This window comes from Carya illinoinensis, chromosome 12, assembly GCF_018687715.1.
Source record: "Carya illinoinensis cultivar Pawnee chromosome 12, C.illinoinensisPawnee_v1, whole genome shotgun sequence".
Lineage (NCBI taxonomy): Eukaryota > Viridiplantae > Streptophyta > Magnoliopsida > Fagales > Juglandaceae > Carya > Carya illinoinensis.
The window spans coordinates 24,520,742-24,547,293 of NC_056763.1; the positions used below are offsets into that span (position 1 = coordinate 24,520,742).

General features: G+C 40.8%; 2 protein-coding genes across 3 annotated transcripts; one reads left to right on the forward strand and one right to left on the reverse strand.

Annotated features, from left to right (window-relative positions):
* The first annotated feature begins 611 nt into the window (after positions 1-611).
* LOC122288865 (UDP-glycosyltransferase 71E1-like) lies at positions 612-2,424 on the forward strand. The gene has a single exon (XM_043095675.1). The coding sequence runs from the start codon at positions 777-779 to the stop codon at positions 2,271-2,273; it is 1,497 nt and encodes a 498-aa protein (XP_042951609.1). The 5' UTR covers positions 612-776; the 3' UTR covers positions 2,274-2,424.
* Positions 2,413-26,552, reverse strand: LOC122288864 (protein ENHANCED DISEASE RESISTANCE 2-like). Of its 2 annotated transcripts, none has more exons than XM_043095673.1 (22): positions 25,888-26,552; positions 25,392-25,466; positions 24,541-24,594; positions 21,801-21,866; positions 21,402-21,499; positions 20,891-20,958; positions 20,690-20,806; positions 20,490-20,530; positions 20,286-20,386; positions 17,950-18,045; positions 16,401-16,465; positions 16,247-16,318; positions 15,993-16,148; positions 13,526-13,758; positions 13,411-13,450; positions 13,158-13,312; positions 12,960-13,061; positions 12,434-12,478; positions 12,208-12,348; positions 3,649-3,744; positions 3,254-3,355; positions 2,413-2,746 (listed from the first exon to the last, which is right to left on the reverse strand). In XM_043095673.1, exons 1-22 carry the CDS (start codon positions 26,026-26,028, stop codon positions 2,639-2,641), a joined length of 2,172 nt encoding a protein of 723 aa, XP_042951607.1. In that variant the 5' UTR covers positions 26,029-26,552; the 3' UTR covers positions 2,413-2,638. The 2 variants fall into 2 exon arrangements, with proteins under 2 accessions (XP_042951607.1, XP_042951606.1); XM_043095672.1 differs by having other exon boundaries at positions 21,402-21,505; positions 25,888-26,549.

Below are 26,552 nucleotides of genomic sequence, written 5' to 3' on the forward strand. Positions count from 1 at the left end.
ATAAGTTGAAGGCTCGTTCAGACAAAACTTTAAAGATAACTCTTTTGCTTTGCCCTTAAGTGAAAAAGTTTTGATGATGCTTCGATTGTCCACCAAACAAAACTCTTATTCGGACGCCTCGAGTTCTTAGGTGTAACGATGGAGATATACTGTTAAGATTTCAGGTTGGACAGTTTGTTGGGAGAAACACAGACTCTACAAGTACAATCTCCAATACGTAAGATTATAAATTTCCTTTTCTTTTTTTTTTTTCTTTATATTAAACATCAACCTATAATTTTATTTGTTAAAAATAAACCTATAACTTTATTTTTTAATAATTATATTAAAATTATTCTATTCTCAAATTGATATAAAACATAACGTTCACATTACTTTAAATAAAAAAATCTATTCATTATTTATTTTCTTATCGTTTTATGACGATAGGTACACAAGTAAAATATAATAAATAATTTTTAAATTATTTAATACTATATCATGAAATTATAAAAAGATAAAAATTAGAATGATAAATAATATTACTCGTATGATCTACCCCGATTTGAAAATAGAGTATTTTTTTATTTTTATAGGCTTGCTTTGCCCCAGTAGGCAGTTACGAGGAAAAGCCATTCCGGGCAATCTTGTTGAACCAAACGGTCCAAACCACTGTTCAAATATATCATTTTATCTTGAAATTATTAAATTTCATAATGTCTTGTCTCCGAGGACTTCCACTCGCTGAAACAAAACTGCACTGAACTCCTGAAAGAGTGTCCGAAAATAGAACACCCATGCCATCTTCAGGTGAGATTCTGGTGGTGCCCAAAAATGGCCAAGGCCACCTCCTCCCTTGCTTCGAGCTCTGCAAACATCTCATCTCCCGAAATTACCATATCACCCTCCTCGTCGACTCCGATATTTCCTCCTCTATTCCCTCCTCCGTCCTTCAATCCCCCCTCTTCCGAGTCTCCGACATCTCGGCTTTGCCGCCACCTCCCGGATCGGGTCCGAATCCGTCCGTCCACCAGCAATTGAGTCGCGGAATCGAGGCGCTCCTGACCCAGAGGGATCCGTCCTCGCCCCAACCCGTCTGTGCCGTCGTAGACCACATAATGAATAAGAACCAGGAGGTTTTTTCCAAATTCGGCATCCCCACTGTAGTGTTCATCACGTCGGGTGCGTGCTGGGCGGCGGTCCAGCACGCCATATGGGTGGCCCGGCCAGCGGACATGAGACCCGGAGAGGTCCGGGCCCTCCCCGGCTTACCTGAAGAGATGGTCCTGAAGTACTCGGATCTCAAGCAACGGCGTCATTGGCTTCGTGCACCGCATAAACAGGGCGGATCCGGGGGGCCCCAGGCCCACAGTAGTGGTCCAGCACCTCCACGCGGCCCACCTTTCCCGGGAGAGCCGGCGCCGTGGGTGGAAGAAGTGAAAACCTCGGCGGCAATATTGATCAACACGTGCGACGATCTCGAGCATCCGTTTCTCGATTACGTGGCGAATCTGACACGAAAACCCGTCTGGGGCGTCGGCCCGCTGTTGCCGGATCAGTACTGGCAGTCCACCGAATCCCTTCTCCGGGACCGAGAGATCCGACCAAAGAAAGAATCCAATTACACCGACGACGAGATAATCGGGTGGCTGGATCAGCAGCCACGCAGGTCCGTCCTATACGTCTCGTTCGGGAGTGAAGTGGGACCTTCAATGGAGGAGTACCCGGAGCTAGCCAAAGCATTGGAGGAATCCACCCGGCCATTCATATGGGTCATCCAACGGAAGGCCGGCAGACCCGTTATTCAAACGGGTCAACCCAGTTCGGCAGCTCAAGATCAGGAATATTTCCCTCACGATTTGGACAGCAAAGTTGGGAAGAGAGGGTTGATAATACACGGGTGGGCACCACAGCTGCTGATACTTAGCCATCCATCGACGGGTGGGTTCGTATCACACTGTGGGTGGAATTCCACCGTGGAGTCGACGGTGCGTGGGGTACCACTCTTGGCGTGGCCAATTAGGGGTGACCAATACTATAACGCCAAGTTGGTGGCGGGCCATCTCAAGGTGGGAGCCATGGTTTCCGAGGGCTACCCGGCCGATGTCGTAACTAAGGTCGATATATTGCATGGGATAGAGAAGGTTTTGACAGACGCAGAGATCAGAAGGCAGTCCGAGATTCTTCGAGGGAAGTTCGAGAATGGATTTCCGGCGAGCTCATTGGCTTCTTTCGATGCATTTGTGGAGAATTTTACGGACCCAAAAGCAGCATGGCTAAGGGCTCCGATATAAGCATTGAATTATGGTCTCTCTCGACTCCATCTGTGCATTTTAAGGACTAAGATTTCCCATAAAGCTTAGAAGTGCATGGTGCAGAAGTAAAGGGAATTGGTGTTTTGGGTCTAAACAATGAACTCAATTGAGAGGAATATTGGCAAACCAATTTTACCGCATCCTGTAATCTTATTCAACTGTCGACGGTGAAAAAACCCCATTTCTCTTTCACTATTTTATACAAAGATAAAAGTACGGAAAACATTAATAGCATGATTTCCGGTGCAAATGAAAATGCAAAATCTAATGGGAAATAGAATACATGCTTATCTGAACAAATGATTTTGGATAACTTTGGAAAACCAGCACAGATTCAAAGTGTGTCACGACGGGTCTGGTTCCAGTTTGGGGACTATAGCAGATGAAAGCTCTATATGAGAAACGCGGACAGCGCCAATCAGTCGTTCCGGCAATTCGTCAGTGGTATTTGCCTGAAAATTAAACAGTCATCTAACCACTTCATAGGTCGAGATAAAGAAAAATCGTTTTTAAAAGATTGAATTTTAATAGTTCTTTGAAATTTTTGGAGTTCTGCCCTTGCCTAGAATCAAAGAATAATTCAGTTAGCTCTATTTCTTCATAGTTCATTCAGTTCCAAGCTTTTACTTCTTTTAGCCACATTAGATCTACAATGTTAGTGAATACGGTTTGGGTAGCCTCAAACTAGAGCAGGTGTCCAATTCAGAACCAATTTGAGCACAGATAACCCCTTCATATAGTTTTGAAATCATAGAAATGTTCAACCCAGTGGTTTTTTTTTTTAATATATATATAGGTAAATCCCATTTAACTTTTGTGGCTGAGTTCGACTATGCTGTCTATGATAAGAGGCAATTAATTACATCGTATGATCAAATGTGTGAAATGTAGTACTAAATTTAACATGCAGTCTCCCCAGGCCAACGTGAACTCGAAAAGATGTAATAATTGAAACATACCTGTACAAGGAAAGCCATGTCTACCACCAATGTTGTGATTACACCAATTACCAGCCCCAAAACTCCATTAGCAACAGTTGAAGAACCAATATCGACATCAATCTACAGAAGATGAACAATGTTAAACTGCCGAATAGAAAGAGAAATGTTTGGTCTACACTTAAATCTTTTTTTTGATAAGTTGGTCTACATTTAAATCTTACACAAGATAGTTTGCATGTTGATATGTTTTAATGTGATCTATTTGATTGTAAAGCATTTTTTATTGTAAAGTAGATCTAACGTATTATATTAAACCACATTAGTGTGTAAGCCTAACATTTTTCAAAAAGAAATAATCATGCCAAAAGAAAAATATGGCAAAACGTGAATTAAAAAGATTGAAGGGTCTTTACTTCCAAGTAATTGGGACCACGGATGTAATTGCAATCAACTGCTTTCCCCAATAAACAAGGGGTGCTCCCAACACTCTGGCGCACAATCCACGAGCCCTGCATAATTCAAAACTAAAATCAATAAAGGACAATTGAGAAAACATACGGTTTGCTACATTTATTTTTTGGCTTGGAATAGAGTCAACAAGGAAAAGAAGGGGCGGGTGGTTGCAGGTGTAAATGTGTGCGTGTGCGTGTGCATGTTTAGACTGTGTAATTAGGGTTCAAATGTATGCATGTGCATGTGACTCACAGGCCAACTATAATATTAATGGACAAAATATTCATATATACACGCAAAACACATATTGAATAAAGATAGCCCATATATCTTTAAAATATAACTTTCCTAGGAGAAATCACCTTTAAATATGGATACAAATGTGTCATAAATCCATGGTGTCACCAAGACATCAGTTTTTTTAATAGAAAATTAAAAGTTCTATTTTGGGAAAAAAAAAAATTAAGGGAGGAGGCCAGAGTACATGAGAAATAACAAGTTCAACCAAAAAAAGGACAGAAATACAAAAATACATATTGAACCCTAAAATTACGAGAGTCGAAGGAATCCAGGAAAGATAAATAACTGAATACCCCGATTGCCTCTGTCCCAACTTAAGATACATTCTTAATACACTTGAGTTTTCTCTCAGTACACTTTGAAAAAACTCTTCCTGCTTGGAACAACTGATGAATTTGCTGCAATTTTGAGTTTATTTCGATGGGATTCTTTAGAGAGGTGGGGATAGACTCAAAATTGTTCACTCTAGCTAAAGAAGGAGGATTTTCTTGTATCACAGAGAGAGGATTAAAGAGGCAACAGGAACTCTTAGTGAAACAGAACATAATCCAGTGCCTGGTCAAGGCGTTGGTGGGTTGCTCGAGTAGGGAGGAGGAGTTTTACAGCTCCGTTAGAGAGGGATACTGCAGTTATTTAGCTAAAAAATGCTCCAACAGCAGTGGTCGATTTTTGGAGGTGGTAGAATATAGAGAGGGTGGAGGGAGAAGGCTTATCATCTTTCCGGAAGGGAATGGGGGGAAAGGTTGGAAGAGGCTCAAGGAGGCTTTGGGGGAGTTGTTGTAGGAGGAGAGGCCACGGGGAGGACTTCACAGCGAAACTCTAATGAGGCCTCAGGCCGAGAAGAGGCGGACGTACAAGGAGGCGTTGAGAAACAGAGGGTGGCAGGGACCACTTGATGGTGCGCGGTCCTCTGACATGCGCACACCTTGAGCTCCTTTGTCACAACCCCCAGGAGAATTGCCCGGGACCACACCTCGACACGACTTATGGAGGGTCAGGACAGTCACATGGCTAGTCTACTTGCATGCCTTGACTCAGACCATGACACGCAACGGGCAACCATGGAGGCTACTGGCTGCGCGCAGACCATGTGTGCAAGCTTGCGCGTGCCCTTGAGCGTGCACCTGCGCACATGCATGCGTGCCCCTGCACCACTTAGTGAGGCTAGTGGCGTGCCCGTGGGGGCACGCCATCCAGCGCACGACACCAGCTCGTGCCTTGCAGGCAAGGCTAGTGGCGTGCCCCCACAAGCAAGCCATCCAACGCACGGCTCCAGCCCATGTCTTGAGGCCCCATAGCCCAGATCGTCAGCTTGGGCCATGCATGCTCATCACCCAGGCTACTAGCCCAGGCCATGCAAGACCACTGCCCAAGCCACTTGACTAGGCATCACAACAGCAGCACGGCATCACCCTGTGCCCACCATCAAGCCTAGACTTGGCACCATGCCATGTCCACCACCAGCAGGCCATGCACAGGGCCACGCCGTGCCCACCACCAGACTAACGCGTGGCACCATGCCACGCCATGCAATAAGCCGCAGATCAGATCAGACCATGACTAGCCTAGCCGTGGACCATGCACCACCTTGGCCCACCATGGGCCATGCATGCCACGGGCACCATGGCTAAATTATCATTTTTATTATTTTTATTTATTTTATTTAAAGACTTGATTAATTATTATTTTATTTGTTTATTTATTTTATTTTATTTTGCCTAGGGACCTTTTGGGGGTTTCCACTTTATAAACTCTATAAATAGGACCCTTAGACATTTCAAGAAGATCTTTTGGCATTTTGATTATTGAGTGGCCAGCCATAGAGCTTGGGAATTGTCATTTTCGGTGCACATGCACTTGGGCTCTTTTGGAGTGCAATTCGTGAATCCCCAAGGAGAGGATCTTCACCGTGCAATTCATGAACCAGTGTTGATTCAATCTATCTTTTAATATATTGAGGTTTCCTTTCAATTTCTTGTGCAATTCGTGAATCAAGAATTGTTTGGTTCCTTTGTTATTTTCATTTTTTCTTTTTGTGTTCTTGTGGAGTTTTGTTGATTGATTGGAGTGTGGAGGCCAAATCCTCCATTGGGGAATTCGGATTGTGTGGTGTTTTGCTAGATCTCGTGTTCATGTGATTTCTCACATGTTCATAAGATTTCTTTGAAGTTATTTGAAGAATCCCATCTCCCAAACATCAAATTCGGTCAGCCTATCCCTTTGCCTTTTCCATCACCTTCAATTGCCTCAAATCACAAAACCCTAGCCTCCCATCAAGCCTTACACGTCCCCCATCCATTCCCCAGCCAAGAAAACCACAAAAAACCCTAGATCTAACATTGAGCAATTCGACCATAGCCTCATTGGCTTGGCCGAAAACCTAGATCCTAAAAAGTCTCACTTCCAATTTTCCCTCCATCATTTGATTGGTCAATTTCCTTGATTGGCTCACTCAAATTCCATCTTCCCACCAAAACACATTTTCCTTATACATCCTACCCATTTTCGGCCAGCCCTTGACATCCTAGATCTCAATATCTCAAATTCTATTTTTTAGGAATTTCACAATTCCTAACTTTTGGAATCTCACAAGCCCCCTTTGCCCTAGCCAAACACACCCCTATAAGCCTTGGTCGAACCCCTCATCAAACCTAGCCCCACTCACTCATTTCTAAACCCTAGCCAAGATTACCCTTCATCCAACCATAGCACACCAAGGGTCACTTAGCCGTGCACCATCATCACCCAAACCTTGATCACCTAGCCCAAACACCATCCATACTTCCCACCATTGAACCCTAGCCTCACCACACCCAAGCTCTCATTGGCCTACACGTGACTTACACCAAGCAAAGGAGTCTCATCGATCACTAGAGGAGCAACAAGGCAAGGATCGGACCCTTAGTGTTTGGAGGTTTGACCGAGGTCCACAACATCCTCAGAGTGTACGTTACGCAGAGGGTGGCAGGGAAGAGGAAAGGGAGGCGTGTTGGAGGATGGAAGAGCTGCAGGAGCAGATATGGAAGTTGTAGAGGGAGCTAGAGGCTTTGAAGACTTTGGTCAATTGAAATAAGGCAAGTTGTAGTTGTAGGGGCGTTGAGAAGGAAGGGTTGGGCTTGAAGAAAGACAAGGCCCATGAGAAAAATGGGAGAATAGAGGTCTGGAAGGAAGTGAGTGGACCGAAAAGGTTTGGCCGAGAGAAGGGGCCATTGATTAAGGAGGCAGGCCATTCGGGTGGGGCACAGCCCACGGTTCACATAACCATAGCTCACAAAAATGTTATGAATTCTCTTGCTGAAAAGTCCTGCATGCCGCTGCTGTCAGTGGAGACGTCGGAGGGTCAACAGAGTGCACCGATGAGGACGTTGGCCTCTCAAATGACGGCCCACAGGTGTGGGATGATCAGAATGGGGAGGTAGATCTTGCAATGATCTTCGTGAATCGTAAGGGAGACTTGCCTGCACCATATCAGGTTCAGATAGCGCCGATGAGGACTCTAGTGGCGCCGATGAACCCCTTCGGTCTTCTTCCCGAGGTGGTTGAACCTAAGATGACCTCCACGAGTCGAGAGGAGGAGTTGCCTACACCGTATCAGGATCAGATAGTGCCGATGAGGACTCTGGTGGTTAGTGGGGCTCCAGCGAACTCTTCTGGCTTTCTTTTGGTGGATTCCGAGTTGGTTGTGAGGGATGGGGAAGTCTCGGATGATTTGGAATTGGAGGGGTCTCTCTATGACTCTGTCGAATGGGTGTCTTCTGATGAAGGGCATGCTTTGGCCTTGAGGGAACAACTAGGCTTGACTGTTTTTTTCGGGGTGGAGGAAACTATAGTGGTGGATCCGACGCCACTGAACTGTCTGTTTCCTATCCATTCAGGAGTCTCGGGTTGGGTTTTTGATAAGGTGAAGGAGATTCAGAAAGTTGTGGGACTGGAGTGTAAGGGATACGAGGAACAGCTTATGTCCTTGCTTACAGCTATAGAAGCGGGGCATCAAAAACAACAGAAGACTGTCTCGAAAAAACAGCGGGAGCTTAAGAGGTTGACATGGTCACTGAACATTGATGGTAGCTCTAGTCAGAGCAGGCCGAAAGGGAAGGGGCTGGCCCTTTCTCCATGAAACCCAAAATTGTGTCATGGAATGCCCATGGGCACAACGAGGCTACTAAACGTCTGCAGATAAGAAACATGCTTCGGGAGTGGAAGGTGGACATTGTTTGCTTGCAAGAGACAAAGATGAAGCAGATTGATAGGCGGATTTTGAGGAGCTTGTGGAGTGGTGTTCATGTGGATTGGGTTTACTTGGCCTCTAATGGGGCGTCAGGTGGAGTGGTAGTCATGTGGAATAGGCGTGTGCTGCAAAAAATGGAGGAATTCATAGGGAGATACACGGTAGCATCTCGTTCAAAAGTGTGTCTGATAACTTTTTATGGGCTTTTGCAAGTGTAAATAGTCCAAATTTGGAGAGCAACAGAGTACTTTTATGGGAAGAATTAGCCAATGTTCATAGTTGGTGGAACCTCCCTTGGTGAATTGGGGGTGACTTTAACGTTACTAGACTTCTAAGTGAATCTTTCAATAATAGAAGAGAGAGGCCAGCTATGGTTGAATTCTCTGAGTGCATCTCTGATTTGAATTTGGAAGATTTGCCCTTAGCCGGGGGCTCCGCCAAGTCAGCTAACAATCAGACGTGGCCTCGTTTGGATCGTTTACTCATTTCTCCCGAGTGGGAGAGCCATTTCCCTGATGTTTGGCAAAGGCATTTGCCTTGTATTAGTTCGGATCACTAGTCTATCTTGCTTGACTGTAGTGGTTTGCGAAGTGGTCGAAAATATTTTGAATTCGAGAACATGTGGTTAAAGTCGGAAGGCTTTGTGGAACGAGTAAGACAGTGGTGGGCGTTGTATCAATTTCAAGGTACCCCTAGCTTTATTCTTGCTGGCAAATTGAAAGCGCTAAAAAGAGATTTGAACTTTGGAATACGCAATCTTTCGGTGATCTTAGGGAAAACAAAGAAGGAAAGATGAGGGAGATTCAGGAAATTGAGCAGATTCAAGAGGTTAGATCCCTTACCCAAGCTGAAGTAGAACGGAGGACATTGTTGGGTGAGGAGCTTGAGAGAATTATCCTGCTGGAAGAGATTTCGTGATGGCAAAAATCAAGAGCTTTGTGGCTCAGGGAAGAAGATCGTTGTACCAAATTCTTCCATCGAGTTGCAAATTCTCATAGGAGAAACAATAATATTGAGATGCTGAAAATTGATGGTACTGAGTGTAGGGAGGAACAAGTTATCAAGGACCATATAGTTGGCTTTTATGAGCAACTCCTTACTGAACCAATGAGTTGGCGACCATCTCCTAATGGTTTGGTCTTTGACTCCATTGGAGAGAGTGATGTATCTCGATGGGAACGGGCTTTTGAGGAAGAAGACGTGGCAAAGGTTGTGCGAAAATTGGCTAAGGATAAGGCACCGGGGCCGGATGGGTTCTCTATAGGTTTCTTTCAAGAATGTTGAGATTTGGTAAAGGAAGACATTATAAAGGTGTTCCAAGAACTCCACATGGTTGGAAAATTCGAAAAAAGTTTAAATACAACTTTCATAGCATTGATCCCGAAGAAGGTGGGGGGCTAATGAGGTAAATGCATATTGTCCCATTAGCTTAGTGAGTGGTGTATACAAGATCATCTCTAAAGTGCTAGAGAACTAGCTTAGTGAGGTTGTAGGGAAGATTATTACTAAGCCTCAAAATGCCTTTGTTAAAGGTAGGCAAATCCTTGATGCAGTTCTTATTGCGAACGAGTGTGTGGATAGTAGAATGAAGGAAATTGCTATTGGGATCATTTGCAAGCTAGACCTGAAGAAGGCTTACGATCATGCTAATTGGGATTTCTTACTCTCTTCTTGGGAAATGTGGTTTCGGGGTGAGGTGGAGGTCATGGATCCGATGGTGTGTATTAACGACTAAATTCTTTGTGTTAATAAATGGTAGCCCAGCTGGATTCTTTCATAGTACACGAGGCCTGAGACAAGGCGATCCATTTTCGCCATTATTGTTTGTTGTTGTGATTGAGGGTCTAGGCAGGATGATTTTGGCTTTGACTCGTAATGGCATGGCGAACAGGTTTTCGGTTGGAAATCAGGAGAGGGGCCTTAGTAATATATCTCATATATTGTTTGCAGATTATACTCTTATCCTTTGTGATGCATATCAGAATCAGGTGCGGACTTTGAAGGCGATGCTTCTTTGTTTTGAAGTAGTGTCTGGGTTAAAAGTGAATTTTGATAAGTCTGAGATGGTACCAATTGGAGTGGTGCCAAATTTACGGCAACTGGCTCGTTCGTTAGGTTGCAAGGTAGCTTCCCTCCCATTGACGTATCTGGGTCTTCCATTTGGGGTAGGGGCAAGATCATCCCGCCTTTGGGAGCCAGTAATTGAGAAAATAGAGAGAAGGCTTGCGAGTTGGAAGAAAATCTACTTGTCAGAAGGAAGAAGGCTCACATTGATTAAGAGTACTCTTTCTAACCTTCCTACCTATATTCTATCTCATTTTCCTATTCCAGCAAGAGTAGAAAGCCGAATTGAGAAATTACAACGTGACTTTTTGCGGGATGGTTTAGGGAAAGAGTTCAAATACCATATGGTCAATTGGGAAACGGTGTGTCGTCCTATATCCAAGGGTGGTTTGGGTATTAAAAATATGAGGACTTTCAATCAGGCACTCCTCGGTAAATGGTTGTGGAGATATATTTGGGAACCGGAAGCCCTGTGGTGAGGGGTGCAAATATGGTGATATATGTTTTTTTTTTTTTGGGAAAGAGGGGGGGGGGGGGGGGGGGGGGGGGGGGGGGGGGGGGGGGGTGTACTAAAGAAGCTAGAGAAGTCGATGTGGTTGTGGAAACATATTAGAAAAGGTTGGACGGTCTTTCTTCGACATACTCGCTTTCAGTTGGGGGATGGAACTAGGATTAAATTGCCAACGTCAAAGAGGCTTCAGTGGTGGATGTTATGGGAATATCAGGTGGGCAATTTCATTAGAATATCAATTTTAGCAGGGTTGCGCAAGATTGGGAGATGAACAGTTTTGTGAATTTTTACAGTCTCTTGTACTCTGTGAAGCCAAGCAATCTACAAGAAGACAGGTTGTGGTGGGTCCCTCACCGGAAAGGAATGTTCTCGGTTTACTCCTTCTACAATGCTCTCTCTCAAGATCCCAACTACCGGTTCCCTTGGAAAATGATATGGAGACATAAGGCGCCCCTCAAGGCGGCTTTCTTTGTGTGGACAACCATTTTGGGTAAGATCCTCGCAACTGATAATTTGAGGAAAAAGAGGGATATCGTAGCAGATTGGTATTGTATGTGTAAGGGAGGGGGCGAGTCGGTAGATCATCTTTTGCTACATTGTGAGATCGCACAGGCTTTGTGGGATGAGGTGCTTAGTAGAGTAGAGTTGGGTTGGGCCATGCCGAGGACCGTGGTGGCAGTCTTGGCCTGCTGGCCCAACATAGGAGGTCTGTCCCAGATATCAGCGGTTTGGAGGATGATTCCACTACGCATCATGTGGTGTTTATAGCAGGAGCAGAATGCAAGGACATTTGAAGACAAGGAGCAACCGCTAGAGGAGTTGTTGGCTTTATTTTTTAGTACGCTTTGTAATTGGGCCATAGCTGTTGATTTCAATGGAATGGTCCTTCATTATTTTATTGTCTCTCTTGGGCCCGCTTGAAAGGGTTGTTTCTTGTATATACTGGGCTAGGCTTATTCTTTGAGTAATAAAGTTTTGTTTACCTATCAAAAAAAAAAAATTTACGAGAGTCGAAGGAATCCAGGAAAGATAAATAACTGAATACCCCGATTGCCTCTGTCCAATTAAAAAGTGATTACTAAAGTGTTTTAACTTCAACTATTGAGAGAGACTCTATCAAACATCCTAGCATTATACAAGAGAATAATATATTAAGTTTCACCCACAAGGTTCTCTTTTTATCTACATGGTATACGTACATGCCTACATACAAGAGTAATTGAGTGCACACATGGACGTTTCCGATGATGGGAATCTCCTAAAAGGTGAACAATAGACATCAATGTTATAAGTAATTGAGCCACAATCGTTTACCTATCAAAAAAATTAATTAATTGAGCCACAATCATTTACCTATCAAAAAAAAAAAAAAAAAGTAATTGAACCACAATGGTGCACTAAAAACGAAATAAATACCTTGGGAACTGATGGGATGAGCTTCAGCCTACTATTGCGGAATTCATCGTCACCATCAACAAATCTTTGCAAGAGGGATCCAGGTACCAAGTCCTTCATTACAAAATAAAATACCATACTGTAGTGTGTTGACCCAGGTACCTGTAAGAGTAAAGCATTATTTCCACTGCAAAATTCCTCATGCATTTATGTTTAAAAATCAACCAGCTGAATGAAATCAACTTACTTGCAAATTTATAACCATAGAGAAAAGCCCCTTTTCCAAGGCAACCTATAAAGATTTAAAACAAAGTTGAAGATAAATCTAAATCAAGAAATTAACAACAAATGATGTGTAAGTTAAAATCTAAACCAAATAAGTTGAAGATTGACAAACACCCTAGACTCTAATTAGGAGCAACATCCAAGCAGAAGTAGAATAAAATAAAATAATTGAAAACTTTTTTTTATCTAATAATACATTTCTTTATACTTCCGGTCAGAGAAATATCCACAACAGTGGCATGCCTGATGACCTTTTGGAAATACTTCAGGTGATAAATCTCCACTCAAATCATTATTGCTTAATACACCAAGGAAAACAACAATGCTTAATACATGCAAGTCAAATACTGTTTTTGGGAAGCAGGGCAGCCTGCACCCCCTCGACATAGGTAAAGTGATGATGAGAAATGGCACTATGTTTGATTATGTTAGTGTCAGTCCACTCCAAAATGTACACAAGCAAACATATTTTAACAGCTAATACTTACCTGGGCCGCAGATCCTTGACGCCTAGCAACATGGTCCATTCTTTTGGTGTCCTTGAACCAATCAACAGCAACAAGATCCATTAGATGTTTCCCGGCAGGAATCTTCAAATACATATCAACAACAATGGGATTAGAGCAAGCATAACAATGCCTCAACAGTTGATTCACAAAGAACCGAAGGTCAAAAAATTAGGAAACCTTTGTTTTGTTATAACAAAAATGCTTGCTCCTGACTCTAAAGTTGTTCCCTTCTGAGATTTTCCAGCAGTCACGTGCTTTATCACGGTCATCATGCCGGAGATTACCCGAAAAACAAGTTAAATCAATTTCGTCTGCTGGTTCTTCTTCCAAGGCTTCACCTCATGAAAAGTTTTGTGATCAGATTTTCTACTTAGATCCATATCCAAAGATCTGCTAAAAATAACAGGAAAGGAAACCAGTGATCATTTACCTGTTCTCTTGATATCACTCTCAAGCCGAGACGGATCTGCCTGAAAATGTGACACTTTTTGTTCAGATTTCAGAGAGCGTATGCAGAAAAAATAAGGCACTGATGCAAACCAAACCTCTTGTTCAGGCTCAGCTATTTGATATTCCTCATCCTCATCAGAGTATTCTTCCATCATCACTGAATTTCTGCTTGTGGCATTTATTTGATCAGTAGGCACACCGGGATGAAAAGAAGCATTCAGCTTCTCGCCCTTCTCTGAGGAGACAGAAGCTGACGTCATATTAACCATTACTGGGATTCTTGGAGGAGCATTCCTCTCATCTGTTTGGGCACACCATTCACGAAGTCCTGTGATAAACAAGATTTCAAAAAATATATCAACAATATAGGTCATGAGAGCGACATGAGATAAGGAGGCGAAGATTTTTACCTCATTCTTGAATCGGTTGTATTCTATTCGACTAAGAAGCAGTTGTGAGGACAAGCTCTATTGGGCCTGTTCAGAGTGCGGAATATTATAGTGATGGATTTAGTGTTGCAAGTATAGGAAAAGTGGAAAATGACGGAGCATCTTTTATTGCATTGTTGAAGCGGCTAACGCTCTTTGGACTGCTATTTCAGTTTGTTCAGCTTAGATTGGGTCATGCCTCTTAGCATGGTGGGACTTTTGACTTGTTGGAAAGAGAGGCTATTTGCCCTCACAGTGAAGTATTGTGGAAGATTATCCCAGGTTGTTTGTTACGGTGTATTTGGAGAACAAACGATCAAAGCTTTTTGAGGGTCTTGGATCTTGATTACCACTTTCTAGTTTTCAAGACATCTTACCTTTTTTCCATTTTCTTATTAGGTGTTTCACATGAATACCCACTATTTACTCGGAAAACACCTTTTTTCCATTGATAAGTTTAACTTATCAGGAAAGTGAAGGCACAGCCAAGGCAGTAGTTCAAAGGCTACATGAGTTGATACTGGTAGAAAAGCCACCTTTCCACAACTTTCTCCCAAACCTCACAAAACTTCGTTGTAAAAGCTAACCTCAGAATACTGATTATATGGGACCGTGGGTGATACCAGGCACTCAAAAGTCTCATCAACCAATTTACAGAACACCAATCAATTTCACCAATCAAAAGAAAGGATAACGAACTTTCCTTGAACATTCTATGCAAAAAAAATTTATCCTCTCATCTAGTCCTCTTCAGGCCTAGTCCAATTCAAAGACTGAAATAGTGTGTTATTATGCAAAGTTGTAAGACATCCTTTTTTTGTAAGCAAAATAAAATTTTATTGAATCAAGTAAATGGGTGAAGCCCAAGTACCTAGGAAGTATACAAAGTAACAAAGGAGAGCACCTAATTACAGAGGAGCTAGAAATGGATACAAGTTATAAGACATTCTCTAAATGAATTTGGGGGGCAAAGAGGAAACTTAAGAGACCTCCCTCCAACCAAATACACCCTCAAAAACCTAAATCCTTAGGATAGAAACACTATCATGGCCAACCATTATTAACCTCCAAGCCTGCAGAATCAGTACACTACAATTAGGACTTAATGTTCAAAGCCATGACCAAATCTAAACTTCTTCATTTCATGTCTGTTGTGTGCTCTAAAGCATAACCATCTTTGTATTCCATTATCAAACACTAACCAACCCTAACCAGAAATCCCAAGTTTCATTCAGATACCTGCTTCCAAGAAAAATTCCAGCAATCGACAGTTCGGTTAACAGTCACTTCTCACACCTACCACTTTGTCCAGCAACATTGCTTTCTACTTTCAGTCACTCAAGCGCCATAAAGAATCAATCTTTTCAAACAGATGTGCCCAAATTCCTTCAATAACCTTTCCCATCCTTTAAAATTCAAAAGCCACAATCTTCCTTCTAAATTTTTCTTCCAATTAGCCCCAAAACCACTGGGTCGCTGCTGTGCTATGTCAGATTCGATACTGAGGCTTTGTCCTGTGCCAGTTTTGGTCTCAAAGGCCAAGATCCTATATAAATTTTATGAAGATTGTGAAGAGGATGAGGTCATGTTTGATTGTGGGGTTCTAGGCTGAGCAAATGAAGTAGACACTTCTCTTCTCCGTGTCATAGGCATATCCCATGATCTATTCGGGCCTAATACATCCTCCTAGATACCCCATGACCTCAGCAACCATTTCAAACTTAACCTATCGAATGGCCTTTTTCATCCACCATAAAAGAACCACCTTAGGTTCTTGGTTGCTGCCTACATATTCCAGCAAGATGTTTTCAGTTCTTTCACCCATCACACTTAATCTTTTGAAACCCTAGTCAATCTCAACCTAAGCCCACCACGAAGAACAAGTAGGTAAAGGTTTCCGAAATTGATCTCAATGTAAAGGAACAATGAAAGTAGAAAGACTGACTATGTTAACCCAAATCCCAATCCTACAATGGCAAAGTTATAGGAAATTAATATTTAAGTCATGAACCAATCATTAATAAGTTTAACTTGCTGATGGAAAAAAAAAAAATAAGTCGTGAACCAGCATCTTGACATCAAATCAAATTTTATCCATACCAATGACACCCCAAAAACAGCAAAAGGAACTCACCAGCAACGCTATTTAACATTTGAAGTAGACAATGTTGTTGGAATGATGACATATATCCCACACCCCACCCTTTAAGATCAATCTGCATAAGATGCTGCACCTGTGCCCTAGGCCTCCCATTACGAGGTTTTAGAGGAGAAATGTTGAATCCTCCACCTTTAAAAATATAAATATATAAATAAACAAAATATTTCCATCTCTCGATTTCAGAAATCAGGCACCAGAATAAATTAAAGAAGAAAAATAGAACTGACTCTCAATATGCGCTCGAACATATCCAGGTTGTGGACCACAGTTCTCATGCTCCCTAGAACGAAATAAGACAACTGCACGATAACAAGTAAGAAAACATGGAAATTTCTAATGAGAAAACAATAAGTGAATTGTCCAAACAAGCAGAACATTTACCATAACTTCCATCATCATTTCGTCGCCAATATCGCACATAACAAAGATCACGAGGCCACACAAACCTGCAACAGCAAGGGTTAGTGAGTATCCAAAACAAATGAAATTATGCATATAATTGTAGAAAGGAAAAAGGGATCTTCTCCCTAACAACTGAACTTAAATTTAAACCCCTGAAGAAATTTTTATGCAACACGGCAGTGAAAAGAGGAAAACAAAAAAGTTATCGGTTTTACATTATGAAGATAAGGATATAGAAAGCCCTCAAGGAGAATTGAGCACAAGGAAGAAGAGTATTTAACGTATTCTAAGAAAAACACCCAAACAGTCCTGTTCATCCAATTACTAAGCCTAAAGATAAGGGAAAGCACCCAAGCATGAGGAAGAAACTGAATAAATGTTTTCTTTCTTTGGTACTACAGAAACAAGCTAGTCCGTGTTATAACAGTTTCATTCTCATGGAGTCTCCAAAAATCAGTGAGAAACTCTCTTCTCCAGTTTGGCATGCACCTGCATGCAGTGATCTAATTAACAGTGCATCCTTGCCTAAGGAGTCATTCATTGAACGATGTCACTGAACACAACCATCATCCCAAAGCCCTAAGGACCACACTGGCTCAAAACATATCAAATGGGAGAGAGAGAGAGAGAGAGAGAGAGAGAACCGGGGGGGGGGGGGGGGGGGGGGGGTTGTCCATGGTTCAGACATGAATGATATGCATAAATAATTATATTTTTGGCATGTAGCAGTTCAAAAGCCCATTCATAAATCCATTGAGGTAATCATTTCACAAGGATGCCAACATAGCTGTCATATCAAAGCCCAAGGAGTGCACAAGCACCTTCGGTTGCTCAACAGTTTATGAAAAATAAACAGGGACCTCCATGGTTCAGAAAAACACGAATTTCTGCACCCCAATCAGGAAATTTCAAGAAAGCACATTCCTGTAAACAGCCCACACCCTTTACCTTTTCCCCCCTCCTGATGCTATTCCTCCAAGAGAATACTGCAATATAGCAGCACCTAAATACCCATGAATTTTTTCTCCAATTCAACAAAGTTTGAACAACTTAATAATCAAACTTTAAAAAAAAAAAAAAACATCCATTAAGAAGATAACTTTCTAAGGAGTTCTATCTGATTTTAGAATCTAATAAATACATAAAAAGGCATAAAAATATATCCACAATAAAAATGTTGTGATAAAACATAAAACATATCTAGCAAACCACTCATGATTACAACAATGCATATCGGTTACATACTTCTCCACAAAACATTATAAACCACACATACCACAATTTAAAGGTAAGTAACAATTTGCAAAGCCACTAAATACGTTTCTAGATATTAGGACACATCCAGATCTTCACAGCAAGATCAATAGTATCGATTGAACACACATGAGATGAGGGAGGGGTAGAAGCTTTAGTTTGAAGTTGCATGAATGCAGCATGTTATGACAGTTTTTATTCAGAAAGCTAAGAAATTATATTAGCACTTAATATAAATTAACTATTTAGACATATCACTTGGTAGAAGCATTACATTGGGAACCAGTCCAACTGAAGTCTGTGATAAAGTATTGCTGTGTGCCCATCCACCTCCTCTACTAAACTACCATACTGGAAACTGCAATCCCACCTGGACACCACATTAAAAGAAACAAGGCATGGTTAACAGTGCATCAACCATAACTCAATTACCGGAGGAGGGGGGGGGGGGGGGGGGGGGGGGGGGGGCCGTGGTGGGGCTACTTCAAAACATTGTATAGCTGTTAAGATCAATAAAATGATTCTCTTAAAAAAGAGACATGGAGGTTCACATGTTTTCAAGCCACATAAAATCATGAAAAACTGACAGAGTCAAACAGGTAAGACATGGAGAAAATAGACAAAAGACATTTAAACACAAGTTGAAACTTGAAAAAGCTATCACCTACACATTCCAATAAAAGCCAATGAAGACTGCCAAGTACGAAATGAAGCAATAAAAACACCAAAATAAGACAAAATACAAGTCCCCATTTGGTAAGGTTTTAATTTGAAAAGAGATACCAGAGCTCACTATTTTATATTACCTCAAGAAGTAGGTGTGCTAACTAATCAACACACCATGCTTATGAGCAATCTGCCTGCTAATCCTATAAATTTAGCTGCTCTCTAGATCCACAGTGGCATATGATCAAAAGAAAACATGTGGGGGTGTAAGCACAGCCCGTAAGTTCTACAAATGAATGCTAAGAGACAATAGTAGCAGGCTGCCGACAGCTGCCTATGAAATTGAAAAATGAAGGCCAAAGGAGCACAAAATAATATGTAACAAAACTACTTTCAAGAACCACAGAACTGTAAGAACATAAATGAGTCAAGTTGAAACGATATGCCTGATATGGATGAGCATTTAGTGTATATATAAGCAAGACCTAATAAAGTTTTCCCTTCATGTTGCCACATTTTATGCTAATTTTTGCTTGTTTCTTCTTTTCTGATAACCAACCAATGTACTAAAGAACATTAAGGGATGCAAGCATCTACAAATAAGAAAAATAACTCTAAAAAGTTGCATCCAAACCCTAAAGAGCTTTCAAGCCTCTACAAAAGCCCCTAAAAACCAATCCTGCAGTTTTTCTATTGTCTAGATGTCGCACCTATGCCAATTCAGCTGGTCATAAAGAAGTTCTTGGGAATACTTCCCAAAGTTTCACACTTTAAACACAACAGCTTTTAAAAACTGTTTCCAAAACTCTCTTTAAAAAAAAGCCTAAAAATTAATAACAAACAAAAAGAGGGAGGGGAGGAGGGAGCAGTGCCACCTTGCTCCAATTCTACAAGGGCGATCTTCCCCCTTGCGAGCGGCTGCCACAGGCTGCAATGGAAGGGGAGATTTGCCCCTTTCTCACTCATGGCAGTCACAACTACACCTAGAGAGAAGAGATCTACCCCCTCCTCATGCACAGTCATATAGGCTGCAATTCAATGGGGAGATCTCCCCCTTCTCCACTCACGCAGCCACGGATGGAAGGGGGAGATCCCCTCCCTTCCATGCGTATTTCTGCCGCACATAGGGAGAGATCCCTTTCACTGCCCATTGTTGCCAAAGATCTCCCTACCAAGTGTGACGAAGCTCCACTGTAGGCGTTATCTGCCGAGGGGATCTTAGACAAAGACAGCAAAGGGTGGAGAAGTTTGGCATCTCCCCTTACGAGCGACCATATGGAAAAAGAGCCCAAGCAACAACAGGAAAGCGAGTTCTCTAAAGCAGCACAACCCAAATCGATGGAGATGAGCCAATCCACGGCTATCTCCAAGAGGGTGGTGGCTCCTCGATGGCATAGAAATTTTTACAAATTATTGTGATTCGTAATTCACAATAAATTCATTTCAAATGATATCACAGAAAGATGAGGACTCGTCTCAAATGTACTTGGAATGAGTCTTTCTCGTACATGGAAAAAAGATCTCGGCTATCAAAATGATGACACTTCTACACCTGGTGTGAGGAGACAATCTGTGAAAAAGTGGAAAAAGCAAGCTAATAGCATTTACACATCTGTAGCAACTAATATGACAAACATTGAAATGAATAGCACAATGATCAAGACTGAGTAGGAAATGAAATAAGGTCACACACACACACACACAGATCATATACATTATAGGTCTTAATCTCCTGCTACTTGTGAGCAACCATTGAATTCTTTGTATTTTTTTCTATTTCAAAACCCTCCATATGGCTAAGTGAAAATAGGGTTTGTATACAATGTTCCTGAACACTCACCCAACTACAAACGAAGTGAATATTAGTTGTGTAAAACAAGGAACACCAAAACAATGAGCAGACCTAATCAATATAAGCTTCGTTTGAAAAAGTAAAACACCTACTCAAACCGTGTCCCATCCATGCTCATAACAAGTTCAAATATTTCTTCACAGGTACCCTCCACAACACCAACTGCCTTCATTGCTCTGCTACAGCTCCTTGGCTGCACAAGGAAGACCATAAATAAAGTTTTGAACTAAAACAACACAATGCATAGTAAAACCATTTCATTTGCATAAAGCACGAGAAAAGAAAAAACTCCATACAAGGTAATCAACTTCAACAAGTTCTTCAAAAATGCGAAGTCCTGTCAACATTAATAATGATAAGTCAAAAACAATTCATAATGCCATTACAATCTTGCCAGCGATTAATCTCATCAAATCCCATTCCTTTAATAATTATTCTAAAAACTGCTGTTCTGAGCCAAACTTCTAACTAATGTAAGCAATAAGAAAATACTTGCCATTTTGGCATTGGAGAAGACGCCAATACTTTCTTGAAAATGCTTGATTGTTGGTATTCTGATTCGAGAATTCCAAGTCAATTTCCCGTGTCCAGTCAAACACCGACTCTGGAGGACCTGCCACTTGTATGAAGACAGTCAGATTCAGGTAGAAAATGCATCAAACTAACACAAACAAAAATATAAGGACTCAAAGAAGACCATTTCCAATTGTTGTTCTTCGTAACAAATTTGGATGAGCGTCATCTTCATCCTCCTGTGCACTGAACCTGCCCAAGTACAGAAATTATTTTTTAACAAGGCATAAGCACAATTTGACAACATAAAGAAATGTGGTTCTCCATAAGTAATACCATATACCAAAGTATGATAACAAGGATAGAACTTGCTCACAAAAATGCAGTAAAAAAAACATAACATAAGCCGCATGAGCAGTATTTAAGGACGGCAAGAAGATAACAAAATAATTTCCAAATACATTTGAAGAAAGATATATCTACAAGAACACGGCAATAAGACAAAGATTTCATCTCAGACCAGAATAACGTTGAAGCATATGGATAATTGTAAAAAGTACAAAAGAAGAGAATGATAATCTTGCAAAATACTGGCAATTAAATGCAAATATTACACGTGAGTTTTGTACATATATATTTTCAGAAGTACTGCCACAACTATAACCAAAACAAGAAGAGCAACAAGAAGTACTTACTGACTTTCGTGGTCAGATGAGGAAGCAGTCCTTCCATTATCCATCCCAGATTTATATTCAAAAGAAACATATTTGTTTCCGTTTGCCACTTGTGATCCCTGATGCTACACGCATAAATAAGCAATGAATATTATATGCATCAATGCCTATGGTGCAGGGAGTATATTCCCTGCAGATGAATATATAAGAAGCTGAAAAACACCTAAGATGTAATGATTGACCAGAAATATTCTTATTTAATTACCAAAACATGTAATAAAAGGCCAAAACAAATAAAGAACATATCAAGAATAGGAATCAACTTCCTACCATTATCCATAGATAAATACATAAAACTAAAAACAGGGGTAGGTGGAAAGGAGAATTTGGAGTAAATTATGCAGGCTGAAAACAGCATACCTGATCAATAACAAGCTCAATCTTTTCCTTCCAGATTAACGCCTCTTGGATGTTCCATGCTGCCATCTAGAACATAAACACAGCCCATATGAGTATGTAGTCTCTCATCCAGTTACTCAAATAAGGTTATGTGATTATTACCAAACAGAAGTCTAAACTCATTAGAAAAATGATTAACAGAATAACATGTCAAGTGTATGAATATACTAATAAACTGCACAAACAATTTAATTTAAAAAATAGAAGGACTAAGGGGACGCAAAAAAATCACATAGGTGAAAGTAGTGAGGAAGGGCATGATTGCTTACATTAAATGGAAAATACTACCTTCAATGGGGCTTAATGGAACTTTATGTTTAAAATAAAAGGTAACGTTCACGTTGATTAACTCAGATAGTTAGGAAACCAGCTTATTCAGCAGACTTTGTTATTAAACTTGCAAGTGACCCAACGAGTGATTACAACAGACAATCATTTGCCATTTGAACCATACACTTGCATTAAGCCCCTTGTAGTTTTTTTTTTCCTTAGGAATCACATTACTTATCCAAGAAAAAAGAAAGAATCTGCTAGTTAAAATACTGCCAAGTAAAGCTGTTGCAAGACCTCAAGTCCTTCAATACTCAATAGAAAGGTTGATTAATTTGATACTCTCACAACCCCCATGAAAAACACTATAGCTTAAAGTTTTGATGAAGCTGGAAGCATGAGTAGATAAAGATTTTACTTTCACTTCCATTAAAGCATAAGTTTCTTAGAAAGAACGAAGGAAAATGTGCTTGATCAAGCAAACCCTAGGGGTCTAACAAAAGAACCCTGAAACCAAAGGCAGTTTTCATTGATATTCTAAAATAAAGCTTCTATTACAAAGCTATCGTAGACTCTAAACTAATCTTCAACCTATAAATCAGCTTAAACAGAAATAAAACTTCATTAACAAAAGACAAAAGGCACATACAGGTGCACAAGGTGTATAAAAAAGTGTTACCTATCTAGAATTAGAAAATAATACAAGAAAATCATGAAAAGTTAACTCAAGTCTGTAGAGGCTGTCCAAATGAAATGAGTACTAGAAAATAGAGTTTTGAGCAACTCCAGCATCCGTTCATGATCTTCAAGATTCTTGTTGTTCATTTCCCTCCATTTACATCATACTAGGCAAGTAAGCAACCCTCTTCCATGCCGTGACAATTTTTCGACTTCATCCTAATCCTCTCTAAGAAAAAAAAAAATGCACATAATCTTTTGGGCATGACCCAAGCCAATCCAACCCATTGGAAGAAGTCATTCCATACAGCATTAAACAAAACATCTTGCAATGGAGTAAAAAATCAACAAACTCCCAACTCCTCTTGCACATGCAGCACCAATCAATCACCACAATGTGTTTTTTTTTTCTTGAATTTTTTTTTTTTTTATAAGTAAGAAAGACTTTATTGATCCATGTAATTAGGCAAAACCCGAGTACACAAGAAGTATACAAAAGAAAACCTAGTTACAAACTACATGCTAAGAAAAGTAGCGTAAAAGTCATTAAAACTCGTTCCATTCAAAACAATGGAAGAAGCCCAAAGCAACAATGTATGAAAGAAAAAGTCCCTAAAATCCCCCGGAGAGCATTCCCATATTGTCAAAACAGCGACCATATCTTTCATTCCATGTGCACCACATTAAGCATAGAGGCACCATCTTCCAAACAGCTACAATGTGGCGATTACCCCATATCCCTTTCCAACATGACAACAAGTCTATTACCTTCCCAGGCATTACCCATGCAAGACCGAGCCCGCCTAGTAAAAATTTCATCCCATAAAGCCTTGACTACTTCGCAATGAAGAAGTAGGTGATCTACTGATTCGCTATCGTGTTTGCACATAGAGCACCAATCTGTGATTTAGAGACCTTGCTTTCTCAATTTGTCAATAGTCAGAATTTTCCCATGGGAAGCCAGCCAAGCAAAAAATGCATGGAATTATCCATGGTGAGATTCTTTCATAGAGAGGCTATCCATGAAAAAAACCACAGCTCTCGATTGGGTCTTCGTCTACCATATACTCTTCCAAGGCAAAAAATTATTACCATGACCGATGATGGCATTATAAAAAGAGCAAACAGTGAACATATCTTTCTTGGTAGGGGCTCAAAGAAGTTTATCTTCAGCTCCTCATCCCAAACCAGTGGAATATAGCTGATAAAAGAATATAATGAAGGCATCTACCAAGTCTTGAGCCACTCTAAAAAAACTTACATTCCACTGAGGGGAAATCATAAGATATCTCCCAATGGTCTGCTATTGAAACAACCTTTACTAGCAATGTTGTACACATCTGGGAAAGTTTCCTCAAGAGCCAATCTCGACACCACGGATCATGCCAAAATCTAATCTAGATCAATTACAAGTATAAGACTTTCCCCGATCCTTTTATTACATTCTTCCATGATTCAATCCCCTGAGGTCTTTGGGCATTAGAACACTAACCACCCCCACAAACATCCATATTTAGAATCTACCCAAATACTAGTACCCAGTGAACAGAACTCTATAAAAGTTATGACTAGCAATTTTTTTCTTATACATGGTCCAGCATCAAAACTACAGCAACAGAGATCACCCAAACCAAAAGGTAAATTATGCTCCAAAATAATAGTAAATGATAATTGATAAAGTTGGAAGGAAATGATGTAAACATCTGAAGAAGTCAACACTAATTTATAAACTTATTAAGGAAAAAGCACATACTGTAATTCGATGGTGCTTCTCTTTCTTGTTGTATACACACAAAACATAAACCATCTGCACCAAGCAAATACATAAACTAAGTGAGACACTCCATCGCAAAGAAAGATTACAGCCCAGCATCCTACATACCACCAGAACTAGAACAGGTCAGATCTATTGGAAATTGCGTTCGTCTATGCGTGTGCGTGTGTGTGTGTGTGTGTGTGGAGAGAGAGAGAGAGAGAGAGAGAGAGAGAGAGAGAGAGAGTTGACACTGTTTATGCCTGCAGCAAGCAAAAACTGCTTCAAAACGAGTGCCAACTATCACAAATACAATTTCAAAGGTTCTCGTCTCGGGAACTTGCCATTTGTGAAAATTTATGCTTAATTTTTCTTTCTACATATCCTAGGGTCACTCACAAGCAAGCCACTCCAATCTCCAAAAGTTCAAGAGTGTCCTAAAGTCTGCTCAAAGTTCCAAACAGACACAGAAGTGAAAATAAGGATTTACTGATTGAACTCACAGATAACCGTCACAATAACGATCCAAATAATAAGATGAGACAAGATTAGAAGAGAAACTGCTGGCTACTGCCTCATACTGCACATAGTCTAAACTCTACAACACTAACGCCACAACAGATTTACCATAGTTCCATAATCTTACATAATTTAACAAAGAAAATCAGCTCCCGCAATTAGCCTACTTGAACTCTAATAGAAAAACGAAACGGACAAGAAATTTGAGCTAGGAGTACCCGTAAAATTTACCTACTACGTAAAACGTTCAAATTCAGTTCAAACGGTTGGTTTATCATTTATTGAAGAATCACAAGAAGCAATCGTCAACAGAGAGAGAAAAGAGAACTCACATGTCCATGATGGGTCTTCAGGCCTCGATCCTCCACTCTACAGTTTCCATCAATTACCATGGTTTGAATTGGAACCTAAAAAAGCGCACCCCATCCCCCATAAAAATAAAAAATAAAAAGAAAAAAGAAAAATACGTTACAACGTCGAATTACATTGTATTATTTACGAACGCAATAAATCTGTAAAGTGAATGAATAAAGATTCTTGGTTTAAAAGAAAATTAAAAATAAAAATAAAAAAGTTAAGAATCTTCCGGTCCTTTTTTGCTAATAAAAATTCTATTTCTCCTTTAACGCAAATCCTCCTCCACTTTTGCTAAAAGCAAATTATAAAGCATCAAACACAAAAACACGAGTTTAAAAATCCAGCACACGACGAAACAATCAAAATCCTTCAAGAAAAAGAAAGGAAATGGAAAATCATAGGAATTTAGGATTCTAGCACACTAAGAAAGAATCAAAATCCTTAAAAAAGCGACAGAAAGAGGAAAATCACCTGATTGTCCTGAGGTTTTCTCTTGTAGTAAGCAAGCAAGCGAGACCCGAGCACAAAATACCGCATGTGGATGAACGAGCGCCCGATCTTTCTCCGTCCGTAGCGGACCATCCAACCTTCGTACACCACCTTGGACGACATCGTTCCCACACCGTGCGAAGAAAAAAAAATTCCGCAATCCAACTCGAAAATGGAAAAACTCGCTGATTCGGAAGCTCGGAGATTGGCAAACTTCTTTGCTTCGAGGAGATCAGTGAGATACCTAAGTAACTCGATTGGTCATGGTTTTGGGATTCAGAAATCCTTTCAGATAGTCGGTATTCGGAAGCGGATGAACAGAAAATCAGCGAATATATGTCTCATTTCTTGAGGGACACAAGGAATTCTCATCCTAGAAATTGAAATTCCGCATGAGAAAGGAAAATGCGAATTCAAATTTTGATTGACTTCGCAGTAAATCCAGCGAGAGAGAGAGAGAGAGAGAGAGAGAGTAGGGAAAGGAGGAGCTTTCTTCTTTTACTTTACATGTCACGTCACGCCGGGATCGGGGACAAATTGTCGAAACGACGGCGTACAGGGTGTTCAGAGAGAGAAAGAGAGGGGTGTCGTCCAGGATAGAGAGGACTATTGACCGACTGAGAGGCGCTCGAGTAGGGGGGATGTGC